The sequence below is a fragment of the Heterodontus francisci genome, chromosome 2 (assembly GCF_036365525.1).
Source record: "Heterodontus francisci isolate sHetFra1 chromosome 2, sHetFra1.hap1, whole genome shotgun sequence".
NCBI classification, from domain to species: domain Eukaryota; kingdom Metazoa; phylum Chordata; class Chondrichthyes; order Heterodontiformes; family Heterodontidae; genus Heterodontus; species Heterodontus francisci.
In genome coordinates, this window is record NC_090372.1 from 163,507,510 (window position 1) to 163,530,839 (window position 23,330).

General features: G+C 42.2%; 1 protein-coding gene across 1 annotated transcript; it reads left to right on the forward strand.

The window, feature by feature from the left end:
• Nucleotides 1–413: 413 nt before the first annotated feature.
• LOC137348129 (type III intermediate filament-like) lies at nucleotides 414–19,300 on the forward strand. The gene is made up of 9 exons (XM_068013377.1): nucleotides 414–1,037; nucleotides 1,946–2,006; nucleotides 5,387–5,482; nucleotides 5,627–5,788; nucleotides 6,536–6,661; nucleotides 7,933–8,153; nucleotides 11,867–11,910; nucleotides 15,452–15,537; nucleotides 18,873–19,300. Exons 1-9 carry the CDS (start codon nucleotides 514–516, stop codon nucleotides 18,906–18,908), a joined length of 1,356 nt encoding a protein of 451 aa, XP_067869478.1. The 5' UTR covers nucleotides 414–513; the 3' UTR covers nucleotides 18,909–19,300.
• Nucleotides 19,301–23,330: the final 4,030 nt, after the last annotated feature.

A 23,330-nucleotide genomic window follows, 5' to 3' on the forward strand; every position in this document is an offset into this window, starting at 1 on the left:
CTATTTCAGAAGATGAAGAAGACGTTGTCCTGGTCACTGGTTTAATGGCAGAATTCAACTAACAGTGTTAAATGTAACCGAGACCAGGGCTAGCGGACTAACGCAGCCTTGTTTTAGGATGAACGGATCTCTATCCATTACACTGTACCATTCGACGAGAAAACTAGCTTCATCCACACTCTTAACCTTAGAGAAAAAGAAGTTGCAGATGTCCAGTCTAAAGCCAGATGCTTGCAAGCGTTCATTTCAAGGGAAAAATAGTCCTACCTCCAAGACACAGTAATTTCCAAAGTTTTGAGTGATGGTCCAAGTATGTTGTTCCCAGCTGCCGGTTGGTTCGTGCACTGTCAATCATAGCAGTAGCTCTTGCCTCCATCCCCAGGGGAGCATTCGGAGAGCTCCCTATAAATACCAAACATTTGCTGGCAATCCCTCTCTTGCAGCCGAGAAGTTTGTGCTTGTGGAAGTATTTTAAGAAAGTACAGTGTGTAACAAGAGAAAAAGGATTACAAAATGACTTCCAGAACCAGTGTCTACCGCAAGATGTTTGCAGAGCAACCAATTAAAACGACATCGAACTTTCGCTCCTATTCGGTTCGTAAACCGCGAAGCAACGTTATTGCTCCTTCTTACTCCAGGGTCAGCTACTCGGCTGCGCCCATTAGGGCCCGAAGTGCAAGGACTGTCAAGAGTAGCGCTCCCGGATTGAGCTTGGGCAACAGCCTGAACTTCTCCCTGGTGGATGCCATGAACTCGGAATTCAAGGTGAACCGCAGCAATGAGAAAGCTGAGATGATTGAGCTGAATGACCGTCTCGCCAGCTTCCTCGATAAGGTGAGGATGCTGGAGCAACAGAACAAGATGCTCCTGGCCGAATTAGAGCAACTGAAGGGCAAACCCAGGTCCAGGATCGGGGACTTGTACGAACAGGAGCTGAGGGAGCTTCGCCTCCAGATCGATCAGATCAACAATGAGAAAGCCAGGATCGAGGTGGAAAGGGATAACCTGGCCGACGACCTCCAGAAGCTGAGGGAAAAGTAAGTCTATATGGTCGTACGTATCCTAGTTTCCCTTGTTTCAAAAGGGTGGGGAAAGGGAAGGAGCCGACGGATAACACACATTCCTTCAAATGTTCTCCCTGTTTAACACATTGGGGTAAAAAAAAACTAACCAGGCACCGATTTTCTAAAAGTTTCCCTAAAATGCAAACCGAAAAAAATACCTTCATATCAAGAATATGCCCCTCTGACTAATTGTGCATCGGCAAAATGTGGGTATTTTCCTGCAAAATTTGCGAAATTTTGGAACTCCTAACCAAAAATGTAACGATTTCTGGTGCATGATATCTTCTGAAAGCACCGTCTGAGAATATACACATTCCTCATCACCAAAGTCTCAGGAATAAATAGTTAAATCCGCCTTTAGTTCTTCAAACCCAATTTGTTTAAGAAGCTGATTTAGTGCAGTTTTCGTGCAATTGAAACTGGTGGATTAGAACCATTTATACCAGCTGGCCTGGCCTGTTTTGGAGTAAAGCTCGTTTGGTTGCTCCATATACTTTACACTTGACTGTTGCTTTCGGTCTGGTTGCTTTATGCGATTTATAGGTCGCCAATTTATACAAGGCTAAGTACACTATTAAGAGCTGATAGTAACAGCCCCCTCCCTTTAATATCTGCATACCTCAAGCAGTATCCGTAATAGTATACAAATATTTAAATAAGGTGGCAAGGGTTGAAGCAAAATCTGCTCCCTTTGCCAATGATTGGATTTCAGATCCGTCAATATATTCGATTAGAAAGAACAATAATTATCACAAAAACAGTGGATGGAGAGAAGAGTATTGTTGCAACTCCAAATCTTTTAACGGTCGACGTTCAGGACTCCAACGCGACACTTCAAGCTGGAGTGAAAGTGACTGATATCTCAATCCTGTTATTTGCAGGTTGCAAGATGAAATTGTTCAGCGGGAGGAGGCCGAAAACAACCTGGCCGGTTTCAGACAGGTAGGAAACAATAACGGACAGTAATCAGTGAAATATCATCACCTCACGAATTGAATCGTTTCGCCGCTAACTTAAAATTCATCCCGATCTCTGCGATCGGGAGGGTACTGGTATACCAGGTACCCATTGGAGACTGGACCGCAACCCTATCACATCCGGCCGTAGCACAGAAAAGAGAGACACACCCAATGTTCATGTGTACCTCTGAGTAAAAAAAAATTCTTTAAATGGTTCCTTTAGGACGATCCCTTCGTAACCAATTTCCGTTATTCTAAAGCTTTTTTTCTTTCAAATATCCTGGAGAAATGCAGCAAGTTTGAGAGTAATTTTCTGCAAAACTTGAGATTTCAGAACCCATAACAAATTAAGAGCAATGTAACGGTTTCTGCTGCGTAGCTTCTGAAAGTACCGTGTGGAAAAAAGTCAATGATAGCCTGTTTTTCTTCCTTTGCCCACCCTTCTGAGTTAATCACTCATTGATACTTTTTCCAGGTAGCCATGATTTATTTGTGAACTCATATGGGGCAATTTTAACGCGCCCGTCGGGAAACGGACGGGATTGGGAGGAACACTGATTTTATTCTCCATTGAAGTCAGTGAAGAGTAATATTGGCCATGGTGTAAGCTGACATTGCACCTGATCCCACAGGTCCCCCCACCTGGTGAGTTAGGTTAAAATGACCCCGGCTGTGTCAACAGTTTAGTGGGCAGTGGGAGTGAAGGGGGGATTCATATCTAGGACTGATCCTGTCCATTAACGTGCATTACCAAATGAATAGCGACCAAGAGTGGGAACCCTAGCTGATTTTCCCTTTCCTAACTCAAAGGATGCGGATGTCAGTAAATATCCCCAGTGCCCCGCGCAGCATTAGTTAAGTCAGCACAGACCAGGAATCAAAGCTTTGATATAGCAGCATAATACATGGTGCTTGACTCCCTGAGTCAGCAGAGAATTTTGCTGATGATATTCCAGAGCCACCCTCTGGAAACAAAAAAAAGAGCAGCCTGGGGTGGCGTGACCATAATGTTCGCCCTCTTCCTGAGGAAGTGCCTGGCTCCTACTGGCTGACTTCGCATGATGGCACATCCTATATCTGAAATTGTGTGAATGGAATTGTTGGGGCAGCCAATGTCCTACTGCTTTAGTGTCTGTGCCAACCTATCTTCTTGTCTCTTTTGGTTTTGTTAATTAAAGAACACATTGTTTTAAAAAAATAAATCTCCCCATGTTTGATCTTTTCAGAGGCCCACATCCAGGTATCTTCCACTAGTTTGCAGAGATCTGGCTCAGTCCCTTTCACTGAGATTTTCTTTGCTCTGACAAGCAGCATATTGCTGCCATGCAGCGCCCCCTGTGGTGGCCAGACGTTTGCGATCGTGCAGCCACGAGGCTCGAACTCATGGCCACGTCAAGAAAGTGTATTAATAATAATGACTCCAAGGAAGCAGCTGTATGTTTTGCTCCAGTAATGTAAAGTGAGCTCCAAAAAGGATTTGTCTTGGAATGCAGCTACAATGAACACAGTGCATGCCATTAAAAATGCCTTTGTGCAGCTGGAAAGCGATGGATTAGGGTAGTTGCAGTAGCAACATTGACATCTTATTGACGAGGAAGCAACAAAGCAAAGTATAATTATTATAGTTATTGAATAAAGAAATACACAATTTGATAGCCTATCAGCAGCATGCTAATAACAAAATACAAAATAACAAGTACAGTGAAAACTGTTTCATTTGTCCATTGCCCTTTGATATTCCTGTCCTGAGGCAGTTACTCACTGACCAATAATATTTATAACTAACATATTTCTCAGTTTGCACACTTAACAATGAGCTGTTGTGAGAAATGAGCAGTAAAAGTAAAATAGAAAAATTAAGTTCAATATGTCGATAAGAATGCTCATACATGCTATTGTTTTTGATTCAGGATAGTTTAATATGATTCTATTAGTTTCACAAAAGCTTAATGTTGATATCTTGTCTTTCATTTGCTTCTACCAAAGGCAACTACTAATGAGGTACCAAGAATATTTGCAGTCTCCCTGCATTCTCTCTAGTTTGTTAAATAAATGCACCTCTGTGGGAGCCCAAGCAGTTGAAATAATATTCTTTCACTTTTTTATTTACAAGTAATCAGGAACATTATTTAGATGCATTTCTATAAAAGACACAATTAAGTTGACAGTTAAATGAACATATAATCCTTGGTACAGCTGATTGAGTAACGGTGCCCCTAAAATACTTGCAAGTATAGTCCAGGAAACAGCAAAGAAAAGACAATAGTGCTGTTTCATAACTGACCCAGTTTTAATAAAATCCAGCATTGTGACTGCTGTATGGCAGAAAGACCAAACTCACTATTGAACAAACACAACTGTCATTTTAATAAGAGAACATTGGATTTCTTTATTGTTCAAACTAAATTGGACACTTCATATAACAATACTCTCCACTGAAGTCACCACATCAAAGCTTTTTATAATTAATGTCATCAACTGTTTGCTCACCAAAAATTATTTGCTGATTTAAAAATCTGTATTTACTTTCTAGTGTAATCCCCTTCAGCTTGAGGACTAACTGCATTTCCAGCACTGAATATTGCAAACTATATCTGGAACTACAGAATGGAACTTGCAGCAGAATTTTAACAAAGTTACTTATAAAAAGGAATAACATTTCTTTTAAAGAAAATACATTTGAAACTCATTTAAAACTTCTTTATGGAATGGATGTTTGATCAGCAGAGTATCAATTAATTAAGGGTACACAAATTAATTGGAATTTGGACAATGACAGCTTTTGTTTGAGTTATAACCTCATAATGACAACCATCATTCTAAAGCAACAGGGCTGCATAATCATTGATTGATCATGAATGACTGCAATTGACCTGAAAAAGCTCACACATCTGTTTTTTTTTTTCTCCTTGCATACTGACTGTGATTCTTCATAGCTTTCTTTAGATGTGCATGTAAGTCTGATTTGCGTCTCATTTGGTTTTAGTGGCAACTGCCAAGTTTACATGTAGAAAACTTGCATTGAGGGTAAATGCCAACATGTACTGGTTGGGCCGAATGGCCTGTTTCCATGTTGCAACTTCTACATATTTCCATGTAAGACTGACCGGAAGGGAGTGGTGCAACACCAAATAGAGTTTGTGTCAAATCCACAGGTGTCTGGAGCTTCATGAATATTGTGGCTGGTGAAATGTGCAATCATTAAAATGGTGTAAAAAATGTTAGAGATATTTTTAGTGATTGTTTAATAATTATGAATACAGTTCAATATTGAAATGGGGTTTTGTAAAACATTGCAATAGTACAGACTAACTGCTTTAACTAAACTTGTTCTGGGTTTTATTTTTCTGCCGTTTCGAGAAGGATGTGGATGATGCCTGTCTGGCACGCTTAGATCTGGAACGTAAAGTTGAGTCACTGCAAGAAGAAATTATGTTCTTAAAGAAACTTCATGAAGAGGTAAGCATATACTGTTATCATTTTGAATACTCATTTGGGTAATTTTTATTTTAGATATGTTACACTAGTTAAAGGTATCTAGAACATACTGTTTTGGCTAAGCAGTGACTCACCTTACTTTATGTAACTTATTTTTCTCTTCAGGAAATTCGTGAACTGCAGGCTCAAATCCAAGATTCGCAGGTCAAGATTGAGATGGATGTGGTCAGACCTGATCTTACTACAGCACTCCATGAAGTTCGTTCTCAGTTTGATAAACTTGCTGCTCAGAACATTGCTGAAACTGAGGAATGGTACAAGTCCAAGGTATGTTTTCTGATATGCATTTATTAGTGGTCATGATAACAAAATGGAGGTCAAACCACCTGTCAACCAACTTCTAACATTCAGCTTTATACCCAGCACCACCCCTCTCCCAGTGCCCATTCTCATACCTTCACTTATTCCATATAAAAATGCATCTTTGCCCATTTTCACAAAGAAGTCCATCATTATTACCACATTGATAACCCTACAAACACCTACTTTTGTTCCTAAACCTCCCAGCTATACCTATCCTATAATTACACTCACTCCAAACTCCAACTTACATCCTCCAAATTATTACTGAAATCCCATATGCCACAAATATTCCCATTCTTGTGCACATGTTTGCACCCAAGACTATCTCAAACTACTACAGTTATACACATTCCTATCTCATCCACAAACTGACCACAGCCTTAACCGCATTCCTTAGACTTAAACTACAGCAATCTATACTTCCCACCTTAATACCTGATCCAAGTAATACAACCACCTCATCTAGAACCTTTCCCATTAACCATTCCAATGATCGCTCATCCATATTCTTATCTCCACAGTCAAGTCTCACGTCACATCCACATTTTCCTATAGCTATTCCCAAAGCGGTCAGAAATGTACAGTATCCTTTTTGCCAAAATGAAATTTAATTTAAAAAAAAGGTTTCAAATGCATTTTGTTGATCACAGTACAATCAGTACTCCAGTATTATAATAAGATTCACTCATGAAAGTCTCTGCATTGGAACAGTTGGCCGATGTGAATGATTCTGCTTCTCGCAACAATGATGCTCTTCGCACTGCAAAACAAGAGAATAGTGAATACCGCAGACAAATCCAGACACTGACCTGCGATATTGATGCACTTAAGGGAACGGTACGTACTCTAAATATGAATAATATCTAGCTTTCAGCACAATAAATTCAGTTATGGATGAGGGCTTTGTCTACCAATAACAACAACTTGCATTTATAAAGCCTCTTTAACATATTAAACGTTCCAAGGCACTTAACAGCTGTGTTATGAATGAAAATTTGCCACCAAGTCATATAAAGAAGAGATATTAGGACAGATGCTTGGTCAAAGAGGTAGATTTTAAGGAACACCTTAACGTAGGAGAGGAGAGAGGTGAAGAGGATTAGGGAGAGAATTACAGAATTTAGGGCCTAGGCAGCTTGAAGGCATGGCTGCCATTGGTAGAGCAATTAAAAGCGAAGATGTACAGGGGGCCAGAATTGGAGGAGTGCAGAAATCTCAGAGGGCAGTAAGGTTAGAGGAGGTTACAGAGGTGAAAGTCTTGAGGATGGGGAGGATATGTGGTCAGAAGCACAGGTTAGGGTCAAATAAGACGCCAAGGTTATGGACGGTCTGTTTCAGCGGCAAACAGTAGCCACAGAGAGGGAAGGAATCGGTGGCTCGCGAACAGAATTTGTGGCAGGGATTGAAGACACCTTCAGTTTTCCAATATTTAATTGGAGGAAATGTCTGCTCATCCACTACTGGATATCAGATAAATAGCATAACTAAACAAATGCAATGGAAGAACTCAGAGAGGTGAGGTAAGGTTGGATGTCATAAATGTATATGAAAAGCAGTGAAAAAGCTAAGGAAGAATTTGAAAAAGATCTAGAAGTCTTATGAGACCTGATACTCAATATGTTCAACAAATGGAGAGCAGCAATCACAAATTCCAATAGAAATATATAGCCAAAACAAGCAAGCCATATTGTCCGAAACTACTGATTAAAACTGCAGGCAGTAATTAAAAAAGCCACCTTCATTCTTCTAAATAATTGCTATTATGAATTTTAACTGCCCTGATTTAACAAGGAAGGTTTTCAGTTACAATGAAGTACAGTGAACAATGGAGAAGCATGTGAAGCATGACAACTATAGTTTTATGCCTTGGCAGAAATCCTAACTTGTCTGTCAAGTGTCTTCATCAATTGTGAGATTAAGCAGTATGTTAATGGAACTTGTTCAAGGCTGAGTTTATGAATGCATATGCGCCTGGAATAGTATTGGAGTCATTGAAACAGAAATAATACAATCCGTCTTTCACACACAAACACAAATTGGGGAAAATGTGAAGTAGAGAACTGAAGGAAGTAAATGAGAAGGTAACCTAAATATTTGCATTAAAACAGAATGAATCTCTTGAGCGCCAGATGCAGGAAATGGAAGAACGTTATATTTCGGAGGCAAATAATGCCCAAGACACCATTATCCATCTTGAAGATGAAATTGGTAACTTGAAGGATGAGATGGCTCGTCACTTGCAAGAATACCAGGAGCTATTAACTGTAAAGATGGCTCTAGATATTGAGATTGCAACCTACAGGAAATTGCTGGAGGGTGAGGAAAGCAGGTAAGGCATTTGTGTAATTTAAGAAAGCATGTTCTTTTTAATTTCAGATGAATATTAGGGTTGAGTTAATTATTAGACTCACCTTAAAGATGGTTGATACAATGACTTTGGCTCCGTATCTGAATACACGTAGCATTCGAAACAAAACAGATGAACTGAGATCGCAAATAGAAATAAATAAGTACGATCTGATAGCCATTACAGAGACATGGCTGCAGGACGACATAGATTGGGACCTGAATATTGAAGGGTACATGGCATTTAGAAAGGACAGGAAGCCAGGAAAAGGTGGAGGGGTAGCTCTGTTAATTAATGATGGTATTAGTACAATAGAAAGGAATGACCTAAGTTCAGGAGACCAGGATGTAGAAGCAGTTTGGGTAGAGATGAGAAATCATAAAGGCAAGAAGTCACTTAAGATTAACCACACTGTAGGACAGGGTATAAAGGAAGAAATAATGGCAGCTTATCAGAAAGGTACAGTGATAATTATGGGGGATTTTAACCTACATATAAATTGGAAAAATCAGATGGGCAGAGATAGCCTAGATGAGGAGTACATAGAATGTTTTCAGGATAATTTCTTGCAACAATAACTTCTGGAGCCAACCAGAGAACAGCTATACTGGACCTGGTATTGTGCAATGAGATAGGATTAATTAATGACCTCATAGTTAAGGCACCCCTAAGTAGCAGCGATCATAATATGATTGAATTTTACATTCATTTTGAGGGAGAGAAGAATGGGTCCAAGACTAGTATTTTAAACTTAAATAAGGGCAATTATGAGGACATGAAAACAGAGCTAGCTAAAGTGAACTGGCAAATCAGGTTAAGGGATGGGTCAATAAAGATGCAGTGGCCGACATTTAAGGAGATATTTCAGAACACACAGAATAGATACGTTATGAGAAAGAAAAATTCCAAGGGTGGAACCCGCCATCTGTGGTTAACTAAAACAGTTAAAGGTAGTATCAAACTTCAAGAAAAAGCATATATTTGTGCAAAGATGGGAGGCAGGTCAAAAGATTGGACAGAATATAAATAAACAGGAAAGAATGACTAAAAGATTGATAAGGAAGGTAAAATTAGAGAATGAGTGAAAGCTAGCTAGAAATATAAAGACAGATAGAAAAAGTTTCTATAGATATTTAAAAAAGAAAAGAGTTAACAAAGTGAGCATTGGCCCTATAGAAAGTGAGTCTGGGGAATTAATAATGGATAATAAGGAGATAGCAGATGAATTGAACAGATAGTTTGCATTGGTCTTCACTATTAAGGAGACAAGTAACATCAACAACCCAGTATTAGCTGTAAGTCAGGATATGGAAGGGAGAGAGGAACGCAAGAAAATTACAATCACCAGGGAAGTGGTACTGAACAAGTTGTTGGAATTGCGGGCTGACAAGTCCCCGCGTCCTGATGGACTTTGTCCTAGGGTGTTAAAAGAAGTGGCTAGTGAAATAGTTGGTGCGTTAGTTTTGATTTTCCAAAATTCTCTAGGAAGGTTCCGTTAGATTGGAAAATAGTAAATGTAACTCCTTTATTGAACCAAGGGAGGGAGACAGAAAGCAGGAAACTACAGGCCAGTTACCTTAACATCTGTCTTAGGGAAAATGTTAGAAGCTATTATTAATCATGCTATAGCACGGCATTTAGAAAAATTCAAGGTAATCAGGCAGAGTCAACATGGTTTTGTGAAAGGGAAAACAGGTTTAACCAATTTATTGGAGTTCTTTGAGGGAGTTACATGTGCTGTGGATAAAGGGGAACCGGTGGATGTATTGTACTTAGATTTCCAGAAGGCATTTGATAAAGTGCCACATCAAATGTTATTGCAGAAAATAAAAGCTCATGGTGCAGGGGATAACATATTGGCTTGGATAAAAGATTGGCTAGCTAACAGGAAACAGAGAGTAGGCATAAATGGGTCATTTTCTGGTTGGCAAGATGTAACGAGTGGTGTGCCACAGGGGTCTGTGCAGGGGCCTCAATTTTTTACAGTTTATATAAATGACTTAGATGAAGGGATCGAAGGTATGGTTGCTAAATTTGCTGATGACTCAAAGAAAGTTAGGAAAATAAGTTGTGAAGAGGACGTAAGGGGCTACAAAGATATATAGATAGATTAAGTGAGTGGGCAAAGACCTAGCAAATGGAGTATAATGTGGGAAAGTGTCCACTTTGGCAGGAGGAATAAAAAAGAAGCATATTATCTAAATGGTGAGAGATTGCAGAGCTCTGAGATGCAGAGGGATCTGGGTGTCCTAGTGCATGAATCGCAAAAGGTTAGTATGCAGGTACAGCACATAATTAGGAAAGCTAATAGAATGTTATAATTTATCGTGAGGTGAATTGAATACAAAAGTAGGGAGGTTATGCTTCAGCTATCCAGGGCATTGGTGAGACCACATCTGGAGTACTGTGTACAGTACTGGTCTCCTTATTTAAGGAAGGATGTAAATGCGTTGGAGGCAGTACAGAGAAGGTTTATTAGACTAATACCTGGAATGGGCGGGCTGTCTTACAAGGAAAGATTGGACAGATTGGTCTTGTATTCGCTGGAATTTAGAAGAAAGAGGCGACTTGATTGAAATATATAAGATCCTGAGGGGTCTTGACAGGGTGATGTGGAAAGGATGTTTCCCCTTGTGGGAGAATCTAGAGCTAGGGGTCACTGTTTAAAAATAAGGGGTTGTCCATTTAAGACAGAGATGAGGAGACATTTTTTTCTTTGCAATTCTCCTCCTCAAAAGGCGGTGGAGTCTTTGAATATTTTTAAGGCAGAGGTGGATTGATTCCTGATAAGCAAAGGGATGGAAGGTTATTGGGGGTAGGTGGAAATGTGGAGTACTCAGTTCAGCCATGAACTTATTGAATGGCGGAGCAGGCTCAAAGAGCCGAGTGGCCTATTCCTGCTCCTAATTTGTATGTTCATATGTATGAAATACTTATTCTATTTAGTAGCTCAAAAAATCTACATAGGTTTCTTTGCTTTGTATCTGCATTGATATAAGCAGCGAGGATTAAAAAAACTTCCTTCATAAAACAAAATCAATATCATCAACAGTGTAGAAAATACATTTAAAATTATGGTGGTTTGTGCATACATTATACATATATGTACAATAAAGTGACAAAGGCATCTCACCACCAGTATAATAAGAAATATGTTTTTTCAAATCTCTACAATTAAGTCTGATTCAATGCTTCTCCACTCTTTTAAAGCTGCTACCTGAACGTGTGAAGTCTTAGTTCTTGTCTGGACCAAATACAGACTAGGGTAGGAGCAGATCCACCAACACCTTCTCAGTCTAACTATAGATAGGTAATAAATGCTGCCTTGCAAACAATGTCCATATCCCAAGAACAAAAAAAGAAAAACGCCACTAGTTAGGGTGTCCCATGCAAATAGAGCAACAAGCTTGGTTGGCTTGGGGTAGGTGTAGCAAGTGGAAGAAATGGCCGTACCTCAGATGATCGAAGTAGTCTTTTAAACTGTTGTGACGATGGAGATGTGTTGCTGATGGTAGTCATGAGATTTCAACATATCCATTTTATTCTTCATTCTACCCGTAAGAACCTTTTGAGAAGATTGAAGAAAATTACAGAAAAGTAGTGGAGACAAAAACTCAAGTCATTCAAGAGGCAGTTGGGTGCTCTGCTCCATCTGTAACTACATTTGTGTAATTATATATTTTTTTTCTTTGTAGGCTTTCTATGCCTTTGCCATCATTTGGTACTCTAAGCCTTTCTGGTAGGTAACTCCTTTTATTAACACAGTGAAATGGATGAGTAGATGTTTGGACTTGACAAAGATCTTTAAAAAATAAGTTTTAAAAAGGTGCCTGTTCTGATTCATACTTTTCCCATCATAAAGGATATATATATTTTAATTTTATGTCTGCATTCTATACCTATTCTGCATATTATTATTCTGTAGATATTTGATCTATTGTTCTTTGCCTGCATAATTAATGAACATTTTACAAGGCCATTGAACATTATAACACAAAGTACAAGCTGCCACGCTTACTCTATTTAACCTGACAATAAAACCTGATGTGCTTCACCTGGTGAAAAAAATCCAGGGTTCCAATTTGGATTTCTGCGTGAGGAAGCACCATTTTGTCCAGAATATTTGACTGAAAATTTGGCTTTAAAGAAACCATCAGTAATTAATCTGACATTTGAGATACAGAGCTGGATTTCCTTCCTGTTCACAGGGTAGTGGCAGGTTGGGATTTCTGTTCACCACTTTAACCTTGCTATAATTCCAATTTATTTTCCTGGATTGGCATGCCAGTTCACACTGGCATCACGACCATCAAGAGCGGGAGTCCACTGCTGCCATAAAGACATCACAGTCAATCCCAAACCTATCCTCACCAAACACCTACACAGATAAAATTTCAGCAGGTATCTAATAGGAACTAGAGTCAACTTTCCCTGCTCGAATCCAAGGACACTAAGGTTAATTGTAGCACTGTACTAATGTCCTGGCTAAGATCAGCTGATTCAGCACAGACTAAGGATCAAAAAGCCTGGGACTTTGTTGATTTGCATTTTTTAAAATTCTTTTGATGTGGGCGTCGCAGGCCAGGCCAGCATTTATTGCCCATCCCTAATTGCCCTTGAACTGAGTGGCTTGCTATACCATTTCGAGAGCATGTAAGAGTCAAACACATTGCTGTGGATCTGGAGTCACATGTAGGCCAGACCAGGTAAGGACAGCAGATTTCCTTCCCTAAAGGACATTAGTGAACCAGATGGATTTTTACAACAATCGACAATGGTTTCATGGCCATCATTAAATTAGCTTTAAATTCCGGATTTATTAATTTGTGGGTGGCACAGTGGCGCAGTGGTTAGCACTGCAGCCTCACAGCTCCAGGGACCTGGGTTCAATTCTGGGTACTGCCTGTGCCTGCAAGTTCTCCCTGTGACTGTGTGGGTTTTCGCCGGGTGCTCTGGTTTCCTCCCACAGCCAAAGACTTGCAGGTGATAGGTAAATTGGCCATTGTAAAATTGCTCCTAGTGTAGGTAGGTGGTAGTGAATGTGGGATTACTGTAGGGTTAGTATAAGTGGGTGGTTGTTGGTCGTCACAGACTCGGTGGGCTGAAGGGCCTGTTTCAGTGCTGTATCTCTAAATAAATTGAATTCAGATGCCACCTGCTGTGGTGGGATTCGAATCCATGTCCCCAGAGCAATACCTGGGTCTAGTAACCTGGGTTACTAGTCCAGTGACAATACCAGTATGCCACCGCCTCCCCCTGAGCTACTCACATGACACGGAATGGAGACAAGCTAAATAGGCACTACGACAGCACATACACTATGTTCCAAACTGAGAGCAAACCTATGGAAATATGCCTAAAATTTATAATGGAACCAGCGTGAATTCTATAATCAGAAAGCTTAGTAGTAAATGCAGTAACCTCAACAACATCTTTATTTTCCTAATATAAAAGCAAAATACTGCGGATGCTGGAAATCTGAAACAAAAACAAGAAATGCTGGATTCACTCAGCAGGTCTGGCAGCATCTGTGGAAAGAGAAGCAGAGTTAACGTTTCGGGTCAGTGACCCTTCTTCGGAACTGACAAATATTAGAAAAGTCACAGATTATAAACAAGTGAGGTGGGGGTTGGGCAAGAGATAACAAAGGAGAAGGTGCAGATTGGACCAGGCCACATAGCTGACCAAAAGGTCACGGAGCAAAGGCAAACAATATGTTAATGGTGTGTTGAAAGACAAAGCATTAGTACAGATTAGGTGTGAATATACTGAATATTGAACAGCAGCAAGTGCAAACCTGAAGAAAAACAACCTGAAAAAAACAGTGGGTAAGCAAACTGAACAAACTAAGATGAAATGAAATAAATGCAAAAAAAGATTGTAAAAAATGTAAAAAGGAATGTAAAAAAAAGGAAGAAAAAATGGCTAAAAATGAAAGTAAAGTGGGGGGCTGTCATGCTCTGAAATTATTGAACTCAATGTTCAGTCCGGCAGGCTGTAGTGTGCCTAATCGGTAGATGAGATGCTGTTCCTCGAGCTTGCGTTGATGTTCACTGGAACACTGCAGCAATCCCAGGACAGAGATGTGAGCATGAGAGCAGGGGGGAGTGTTGAAATGGCAAGCAACCGGAAGCTCAGGGTCCTGCTTGCGGACTGAGCGGAGATGTTCCGCAAAGCGGTCACCCAGTCTGCGCTTGGTCTCCCCAATGTAGAGGAGACCACACTGTGAGCAGCGAATACAGTATACTACATTGAAAGAAGTACAAGTAAATCGCTGCTTCACCTGAAAGGAGTGTTTGGGGCCTGGGATAGTGAGGAGAGAGGAGGTAAATGGGCAGGTATTACACCTCCTGCGATTGCAAGGGAAGGTGCCCTGGGACGGGGACGAGGTGGTGGGGGTAATGGAGGAGTGGACCAGGGTGTCGCGGAGGGAACGATCCCTTCGGAATGCTGACAGGGGAAGGGAGGGGAAGATGCGACTGGTAGTGGCATCACGCTGGAGGTGGCGAAAATGGCGGAGGATGATCCTTTGGATATGGAGGCTGGTGGGATGAAAAGTGAGGACAAGGGGAACCCTGTCACGGTTCTGGGAGGGAGGGGAAGGGGTGAGGGTAGAGGTGCGGGGAATGGGTCGGACACGGTTGAGGGCCCTGTCAACCACAGTGGGGGGAAATCCTCGGTTGAGGAAAAAGGAGGTCATATCAGAAGCACCGTCATGGAAGGTAGCATCATCAGAGCAGATGCGTCGGAGACGGAGAAACTGGGAGAATGGAATGGAGTCCTTACAGGAGGTAGGGTGTGAAGAAGTGTAGTCGAGGTAGCTGTGGGAGTCAGTGGGCTTATAATGGATATTGGTAGACAACCTATCCCCAGAGATGGAGACAGAGAAGTCGAGGAAGGGAAGGGAAGTGTCAGAGATGGACCATGTAAAGGTGAGAGAAGGGTGAAAATTGGAAGCAAAGTTGATAAAGTTTTCTAGTTCGGGGCGGGAGCAGGAAACGGCACCGATACAGTCATCAATGTACCGGAAAAAGAGTTGGGGGAGGGGGCCTGAGTAGGACTGAGTAGGATCTTTATTTTCCTACTTGACTCTGGCAATGAACCTGCTTTATAAATGTCAGGGAGCAGCATTGTTGTTAAAGCCATTCCTGCATATTCATCTCATCCAAATGCAGATCTATAACATTGAAGGTTTAAGTAAATGCAAATCGAAAGAGGAAGTAAATTTCTTATTTTGATGGAAACATGCAATATTGTTTAATTATTTATTTTCTTTACAGATGCCATGTTTGAGCAGCAGCCAACTGACATTCAAATGTCAAAGAAGAATCTTTACATTAAAACAATTGAGAGCAGAGGTGGAGATGTTAGTATTGAAATTCACAAAAAAACTATTTAAAGAATGACTGCATTTGTTGACAACGCGATCGGTAGGTGGCGCTGTTTTGGCACATGCGCAAATACAGCATGTGTCACTAAAACGTCACAGCTTGCGACTGCAGCAGCTGCCAGGACTAAAGATGGCGCTGCTCAAAGAATCACACTGAGGAAACCTAACAAACACGTGGCAGCATACAATGGCCGGAGTGAGAGAGTGGAGCGGGCCAGGGAGACCAGCGCGGGGGGCGGGGAGACCAGCGCGGGGAGAGCAGCAGTGACGGTGGCGGCGGCGGAAAGAGGGAGGGGGGGGGGAAGAGGGAGGGAGGGGTAAAGAAGGGGGGGGGAAAGAGGGAGGGGGAGAGCTGGGGGTAGGGGGGTGAGCTGGGGGAAGGGGGGGGAGAACTGGGGGAGGGTGGAGGAGGAGAGGGAGGAGGGGAGGGAGGGGAGAGAGTGGGGGGGGAGGGCGGAGGTGGGGGAGAGTGGTGGGGGAAGCAGCGGAGTGGAAGAGGAGTGCCTTTTTCTGTGCAAGCGCCATAAACACAACAGCAAAAGACTTACCGGCCAGTCCCTGGACCCGGTGACACCAAGGTCTTCGCACGCTCGCTCCCCGCGGCTCTCTACGGCCTCTCGCTTCTGGCCCTCTTAATTCAGCCGTTCCCTCCAGCTGCGGATGCCCAATCCAGTTGCTTTCTCCCCTACTTCTCCACAGTACTTCAGGCATTGCAACTGTCTGGTCCCTGCATTTTGCATGCTCCCTCTCCCCACTTCTTCACCTCCCCCTCTTCACCCACCCCTCCCTCCCCCTCGTCACCCACCCCCCTATCCCCCTCTTTACCCACCCCTCCCTCTACCCCCCTACCTCCACCACTCCCTCTACCCCCCTATCTCCACCTCTCCCTCTACCCCCCTACCTCTACCCCTCCACCACAGTTGAATATCTGAAGTGCAGTTGCAAAGTCGGGGAAATAGCATGCAAAACAAAACCTCAACAATTCTGGGTTTAATTATTGAGAAGTTTTATTAAGTTCATTAAGCATCCGAGGCACTGCTGTGCATGGATACATGAGTGTTGTGTTTCCAGCATTCCGGTTAGACAGACAGGCCGAGTCTCTGCTATGCACAGCTAAAGAGATTGTTCCTGGAGAGCCTTGTGGTGAATGAACGCTTTGCTCTCTATTCCACTACTGTATTGTCCATGTGAAGAAGGCAAAGTCATAAGAGTCTGAGCTCAGTCTATTCTTGGTGAATGTTCCCCAAGCACATCCCAATGTGCATTCCCAATTCATCCATAAATACAATGTTCCTTTCCACATCGTGACGAGCTCCGCAGCATGATCCAGTTGCCTTCGTTGCTTGAATGCTGACCTTAAGTCTCAAGGATTGTTTTCTCGACGGCATGTTTTACATGAAAAGAAATAAAGCAAATCAGAGTCAGAGCTTGCCTCCCTCCATCCACTGAAATTACTGTTGCGCACACCTTTTTAAGTTCTGCAGTGAAGGCACCAATTGATAACGTCGCCAATGAAGCACTTATTACCCACCTCAGATACAGGAATCAGCACATCCTTGCGTCCTCTCCCGCACTGCCTCCTTTGCTTGAATGCCGTCCTTAAGTGTCAAGGATTGTTTTCTCAAGGGCACGTTTTACATGAAAGGAAATAAGGAAAGAACATCAGTGTTAGAGCCTCCCTCCCTCCAATGAAATTACTGTTGAGCATGCTTTATGCTCTGCAGTATAGGCATGTACTGATAACACCGCCAATGAATCACTTAGTACCCACCTCAGCTGTAGGAGGCAGGATGATGTTACTGCCCCTATCTCGTGATGGTTCAATGCTGCTCTCAGGGAAAACATGAATGATGTGAGGGTGCTGGAAAAAGAAGCACATTTCTTGTGGACTATGAACATAAAGCAGGCCATTTAGCCCAGCTGTTCCCTGCTAGTGGTTATGCTACTCGTGCGTCTTCCCATCCATTCCCATTTAATCCTGCCTACTACTATCAGCATCACCTTCCATTTCTTTCGCTCTTACATACCTTTGCCTTAAAGCAACACTGAGGATGGAGAATGGTGTGGCTGCACTCCCACCTCACCAGTTGTGTACGCAGCAAGAGCATTCACATTTCTGCTACCACTGGACACGGCATGCTTGTTTCTTTTAGTGCTCAGTCTCTTCTTGCTGAATGTTCCCCAAGTGCTTGACCCCTTTGGACGCCCTCTCTGCTTGACAGGCAGCAGCTGGCAATTGCGGAGTCTCACAAGGCTCTGCATGGTTGTTTCAAAGGCGGATGGGAAAACATGTGGCTGTGTGTCCACGTGCACTGCTCGGATGGGTGTAGGAACAGGTGACTGTAACTGAACAGCAAGGAGAGGGTACCGCAGGTGGGGGAAGTGGAGCTTTGAACAGGCAGGCGTATGTATGGTCCATCAGATCATTAGGCCAGGGAGTGAAACGCTCAGGATCCATGGATTGTGGCACGCGACTGATGTCCAGCGCGTGGCCACCTCCATCCGAAGGTGCTTCCGGGCAATTGTTGGGCAAATTAATTGGCTCCATCTCATCAGCCAGTCCTTGCTGCCAGCGGAGAATCTGTCGCCGCAGCCAGTCCAGTTTCCTCATGAATGATGCCGTTCCACTCTGCAGAAGTGACCGTTTAAATGGAAGGTTGTTCGCTGGACTGCAGCACATGTACTGCCTGCACACAGCAACTTACAACAGGGACTGGAGCACGTGCAGTGCCCCAGACAATGGAAATGTTTTCAGAGCAACTTACAACAGGGACTGGAGCACATGCGGTGCCCCAGACAATGGAAATGTTTTCAGAGCAACTTACGATGGCAGAGCAACTTACCTTGGAACAATCTCCTCTGTCTAATAAAAATGAAGCAAATCTCCAAAACGACTAAATCATTGAGAGAAAATGCCCGACGAAACCTCTCCTCCTTCCACTTTCAAAAACTCGCGCTGAAGCTTTGACGCATGCGTGAATGTTGGAAGATTGACGCATGCGTGAATATCGGAAGATTGCATGAAGCGCATGCGCAGAGGCCAACCTGGCGCGTTGCCCGAGGAAGACGACGTTACGCGATGACGTCATCTGCGCATGCGCAAACTGGTCCTGGCAATCCGGACCGCAGCGCATGCGCAGAGAGCAGGAGACCGTCTGCGCATGTGCGCACCGCGGCGCAGCCTGATGACGTCAGCGTTGGCAAGCGTTGTCATGAATCACTTTGAGTGATCACTTTAAAGAGTGCATATATATACCTTATGCTGGCTTATCAGAAATTATGTATGCTAATTATTTTCTTTTCAATTGCAGGTAATCAGTGAAACTACCCAGAGAATTGAAGACTGAAACTGCTCTTCAGTCTGGGATTGCTCTTTCATGCGCGTGGAAGCTGAAGCTGTTTAAGAAAAAAAGCTTGTCAAGAATTTTGCTCCTGCTCTTAATCATCAAGAAGAAAACTGTTGGCTTTAAAGTGCCTTTCTGTATCTAATTGAAAAGTGCCAGATTCAATGAAGTTGTGTTGTAAGCTTTATAGAAAAGCAAAAACCAAGTAAATGGCTTTACAGAAGGATTATATCACACTCTGTTTACAGAAAGAGTCACTAGTTTACAATTGCACAGTGATAAATAGCAATACTTCATTCACCAGTTTTGAATCTTTATTTACAGGTTCAGAATCTCAATTGCTTTTTTCCCCCAGCAATTACCTGTAAGCAAGCTGCAATAAAACTTTGAATAAATCTTCTGTTCGTTGCCTGATTTCTTATTGAGCAGTTTAGCTGAAAGGCTGCACCATCGTCCCAATAACCTACTGCCAGGGGCTGCTTTTATTAACCTCCCACTAAGAAGCATATGTAAGTCAGGAACTGTTTTAGTGAAGCTTTGTGTTGATCAGAAAGCAGTGCTGGTCACTTTTCATTTCTGCAGCAAGGGTCAGCAGTCAATACTCCCAGGTCATGGGTTAGATGAGGAGCAAATTACCCTCCACTCGACACTAACTACATGCTTTTACCAACGTAATAAAAGTATCTCGAACCGGATCTGCATGAAATAGACAATGACCTGCAAATTGGTGCACATCTGTGTTATCAGGTGCTACTCGGGCTTCTAAGTCCACTACTTCCTATGTCTACACAAGTGGTAGAAAGCATGCAGGACTAGATTGCCTCCCAGTATTAGGAGCAAACTCACATGCAACTTACAGCCTGTCATTTAAGTGAACCAGAATCTGAGCAACAGCATCGCAATGAGTAGTACCAAATTTTTATTGGGAAAAGCCTATCCCAGAACTCTGGTTAGCAAAAGTAGGGGGATGTTGGTTGTAGGCTTGAGTGATGCTATAAACCATGATTTAAATATAATTTAAAAGCTCATGTTGCTTCACAAAAACTTTGGAGGATCTTCCAAAGCAATTCATAGAAGGATACAGCACATTTGGCCCATCATGTCTGTGTTGGCTTTTTGAAAGTGCTATCTGCTTGTGCTGGAGACACAGCCTACCAAGCCTTTGCTCATTTTCTTCCACATTGTGGCCATAATTCACAAGAACAAGGATGAGGAAAACTGCAGCATGAACTGACATTATAGTCTTCATAGGATTTTTTGGTTGCTTGGAAAACGGTACAAAAGTTAAGGGGTATATTTCCATGACAATTCTCCTGCTTGGTTGCCATAATGTTTGCCAAAGTACCACGGAAACATGGAATTAGGATATTCATTTTCAGGTTGGCAGTGGGGTGCCAAAAGGATCAGCGCTGGAACATCAACTATTTAAAATCTATATTAATGACTTAGGTGATGGGACCAAGTGTAATGTATCCAAATTTGCTGATGATACAAAGCTAGGTGGGAAAGTAAGTTGTGAGGAGGATACTCAGAGTCTGCAAAGGGACACAGATCAGTGGGCAAGAAGGTGACAGATGGAGTTTATGGTATTCATTTTGGTAGGAAGAATTGAAAAACAGAATATTTTTTAAATGGTGAGAAATTATTCATTGTTGGTGTTCAGAGGGATTTGGTTGTCCTTGTACACAAAACATAGAAATTTAACATGCAGATACAAGAAGCAATTAGAAAGGAAATTAGTATGTTGGCCTTTATTTCAAGGGGGGTGGAGTACAAGAGTAAGGAAGTCTTGCTGCAATTGCACAGGGCTTTAGTGAGACCACACCTGGAGTACTGTAATAAAAGCAAAATACTGCGGATGCTGGAAATCTGAAAGAAAAACAAGAAATGCTGGAATCACTCAGCAGGTCTGGCAGCATCTGTGGAAAGAGAAGGGAGGGGTCACTGACCCGAAACGTTAACTCTGCTTCTCTTTCCACAGATGCTGCCAGACCTGCTGAGTGATTCCAGCATTTCTTGTTTTTCTTCCTGGAGTACTGTATACAGTTTTGGTCTCCATACCAAAGGAAGGATATGCTTGTCTGAGAGGGGGTGCAACAAAGATTCACTAGATTGATTCCTGGGATGAAAGGGTTGACCTATGAGGAAAGATTGAGTAAAATGGGCCTATACTGTCTGAGTTCAGAAGAATGAGAGGTGATCTCACTGAAACATAAGATTCTGAGTGGGCTTGACAGAGTAGATGCTGAGAGGTTATTTCCCTTAGCTGGAGAATCTAGAACAAGGGGCCATATTTTCAGAATAAGAGATTGGCCATTTAGAACTGAAATGAGGTTAAATTTCTTCGCTCAGAGGGCTGTGAACCTTTTGAATTCTCTATTCCTGAGGTCTGTGGATGTTCTGTCTTTGAGTATATTTAAGGCTGAGATTGATAGATTTTTAGACCCTAAGGGAGATGGGATCAGGTGAGAAAGTGCAGTTGGGGTTGAAAATCAGCTGTGATCTTAATGAATGGCAGAGCAGATTTGAGGGGCCACATTTCCATACGAAGATACAGATTAGGAGCCGGAGTAGGCTGAGATGAAGGGACCAAAGGTATGGTTGCTAAATTTGCTGATGAAACAAAGATAGGTAGGAAAGTAACTTGTGAAGAGGACATAAAGGAGCTACAAAGGGATATAGATAAGTGAGTGGGCAAAGAGCTGGCAAATGGAGTATAAGGTGGGAAAGTGGGAAATTGTTGACTTTGGCAGAAAGAATAAAAAAGAAGCATATTATCTAACTAGTGAGAGATTGCAGAGCTCTGAGATGCAGAAGGATCTGAGTGTCCTAGTGCATGAATCGCAAAAGGTTAGTTTGCAGGTGCAGCACATAATTAGGAAAGCTAATAGAATGTTATTGTTTATCGCAAGGGGAATTGAATATAAAAGTAGAAAGGTTATGCTTCAGTTATATAGGGCATTGGTAGAACCATAGAAAAATTACGGCACAGAAGGAGGCCAGTCAGCCCATTGTGTATGCGCTGGCTGAAAAATCTAGCCATCCAATCGAATCCCACCTTCCAGCACCTGGTCTGTAGCCTTGCAGGTCACAGCACTTCAGGTGCACGTCCAGGTACATTTTAATACTTTTAATCATTTCTCATCTCGACCGATACCGCTTCTACATTCTGGTTTCCTGAACTTAGGTCATCCCTCTCTATCGTGCTAATACCATCATCAATTAACAGAGATACCCTCTCCACCTTTTCCTAGCCTCCTGTCCTTTCTAAGTCCTACTCCTACTCCTGTTCCTATTTTGTATGTACTTATGTGTGCACAGGACACATGTGCAGGAATAAAACATCTCAGATACAGTGGAATGAACCTTGTGATTCAAATAAAGTCAGATGCAACAGATGCAAGGCATTTCTTACTTAGGGATTTTAGAAAGATGTCAACATAATATGAAAACTTGTCATCACATTAGCAATTAATCTTGTGATCTGGTATCACCTGATTCCTTCACTGCATAAACAAAACTGCAATTGCCACTGCTAATGTGCTGTGAATACCTTTACTGAAAAATTAGCATAATATGAACATACCAACAACTGAATTAGGAGCAAGAGCAGGCCACTCGGCCCTTTGAGCCTGCTCCGCCATTCAATAAGTTCATGGCTGAACTGATTACTCCACATTTCCACCTACCAGAGAAAATATTTCTCTTCATCTCTGTTTTAAATGGACAACCCCTTATTTTTAAACAGTGACCACTGGTTCTAAATTCTCCCACAAAGGAAAACATCCTTTCCACATCCACCCTGTCAAGATCCCTCAGGATCTTATAATCAAGTCGCCTCTTACTCTTCTGAATTCTAACGGATACAAGCCTAGCCTGCCCAATCTTTCCTCGTAAAACAGCCCGCCCATTCCAGGTATTAGTCTAGTAAATCTCTGTACTTCCTCCAATGCAGTTACATTCTTCCTTAAATAAGGAGACCAGTACTGTACATAGTACTACAGATGTGGACTCACCAATGCCCTGTATAGCTGAAGCATAACCTCCCTACTTATGTATTCAATTCCCCTTGCGATAAACCATAATATTCTATTAGCTTTCCTAATTACATGCTGTACCTGCATACTAACCTTTTGCGATTCATGCACTAGGACACCCAGATCCCTTTGCACCTCAGAGCTCTGCAATCTCTCAAGATTTAGATAATATGCTTCTCTTTTATTCCTCCTGCCGAAGTGGACAATTTCCCACTTTCCCACATTATACTCCATTTGCCAGGTCTTTGCCCACTCACTTATCTATAACCCTTTGTAGCCCTCTTGCGTCCTCTTCACACGTTACTTTCCTACCTATCTTTGTGTCATCAGCAAATTTAGCAACCATACCTTCAGTCCCTTCATCTAAGTCATTTATATAAACTGTAAA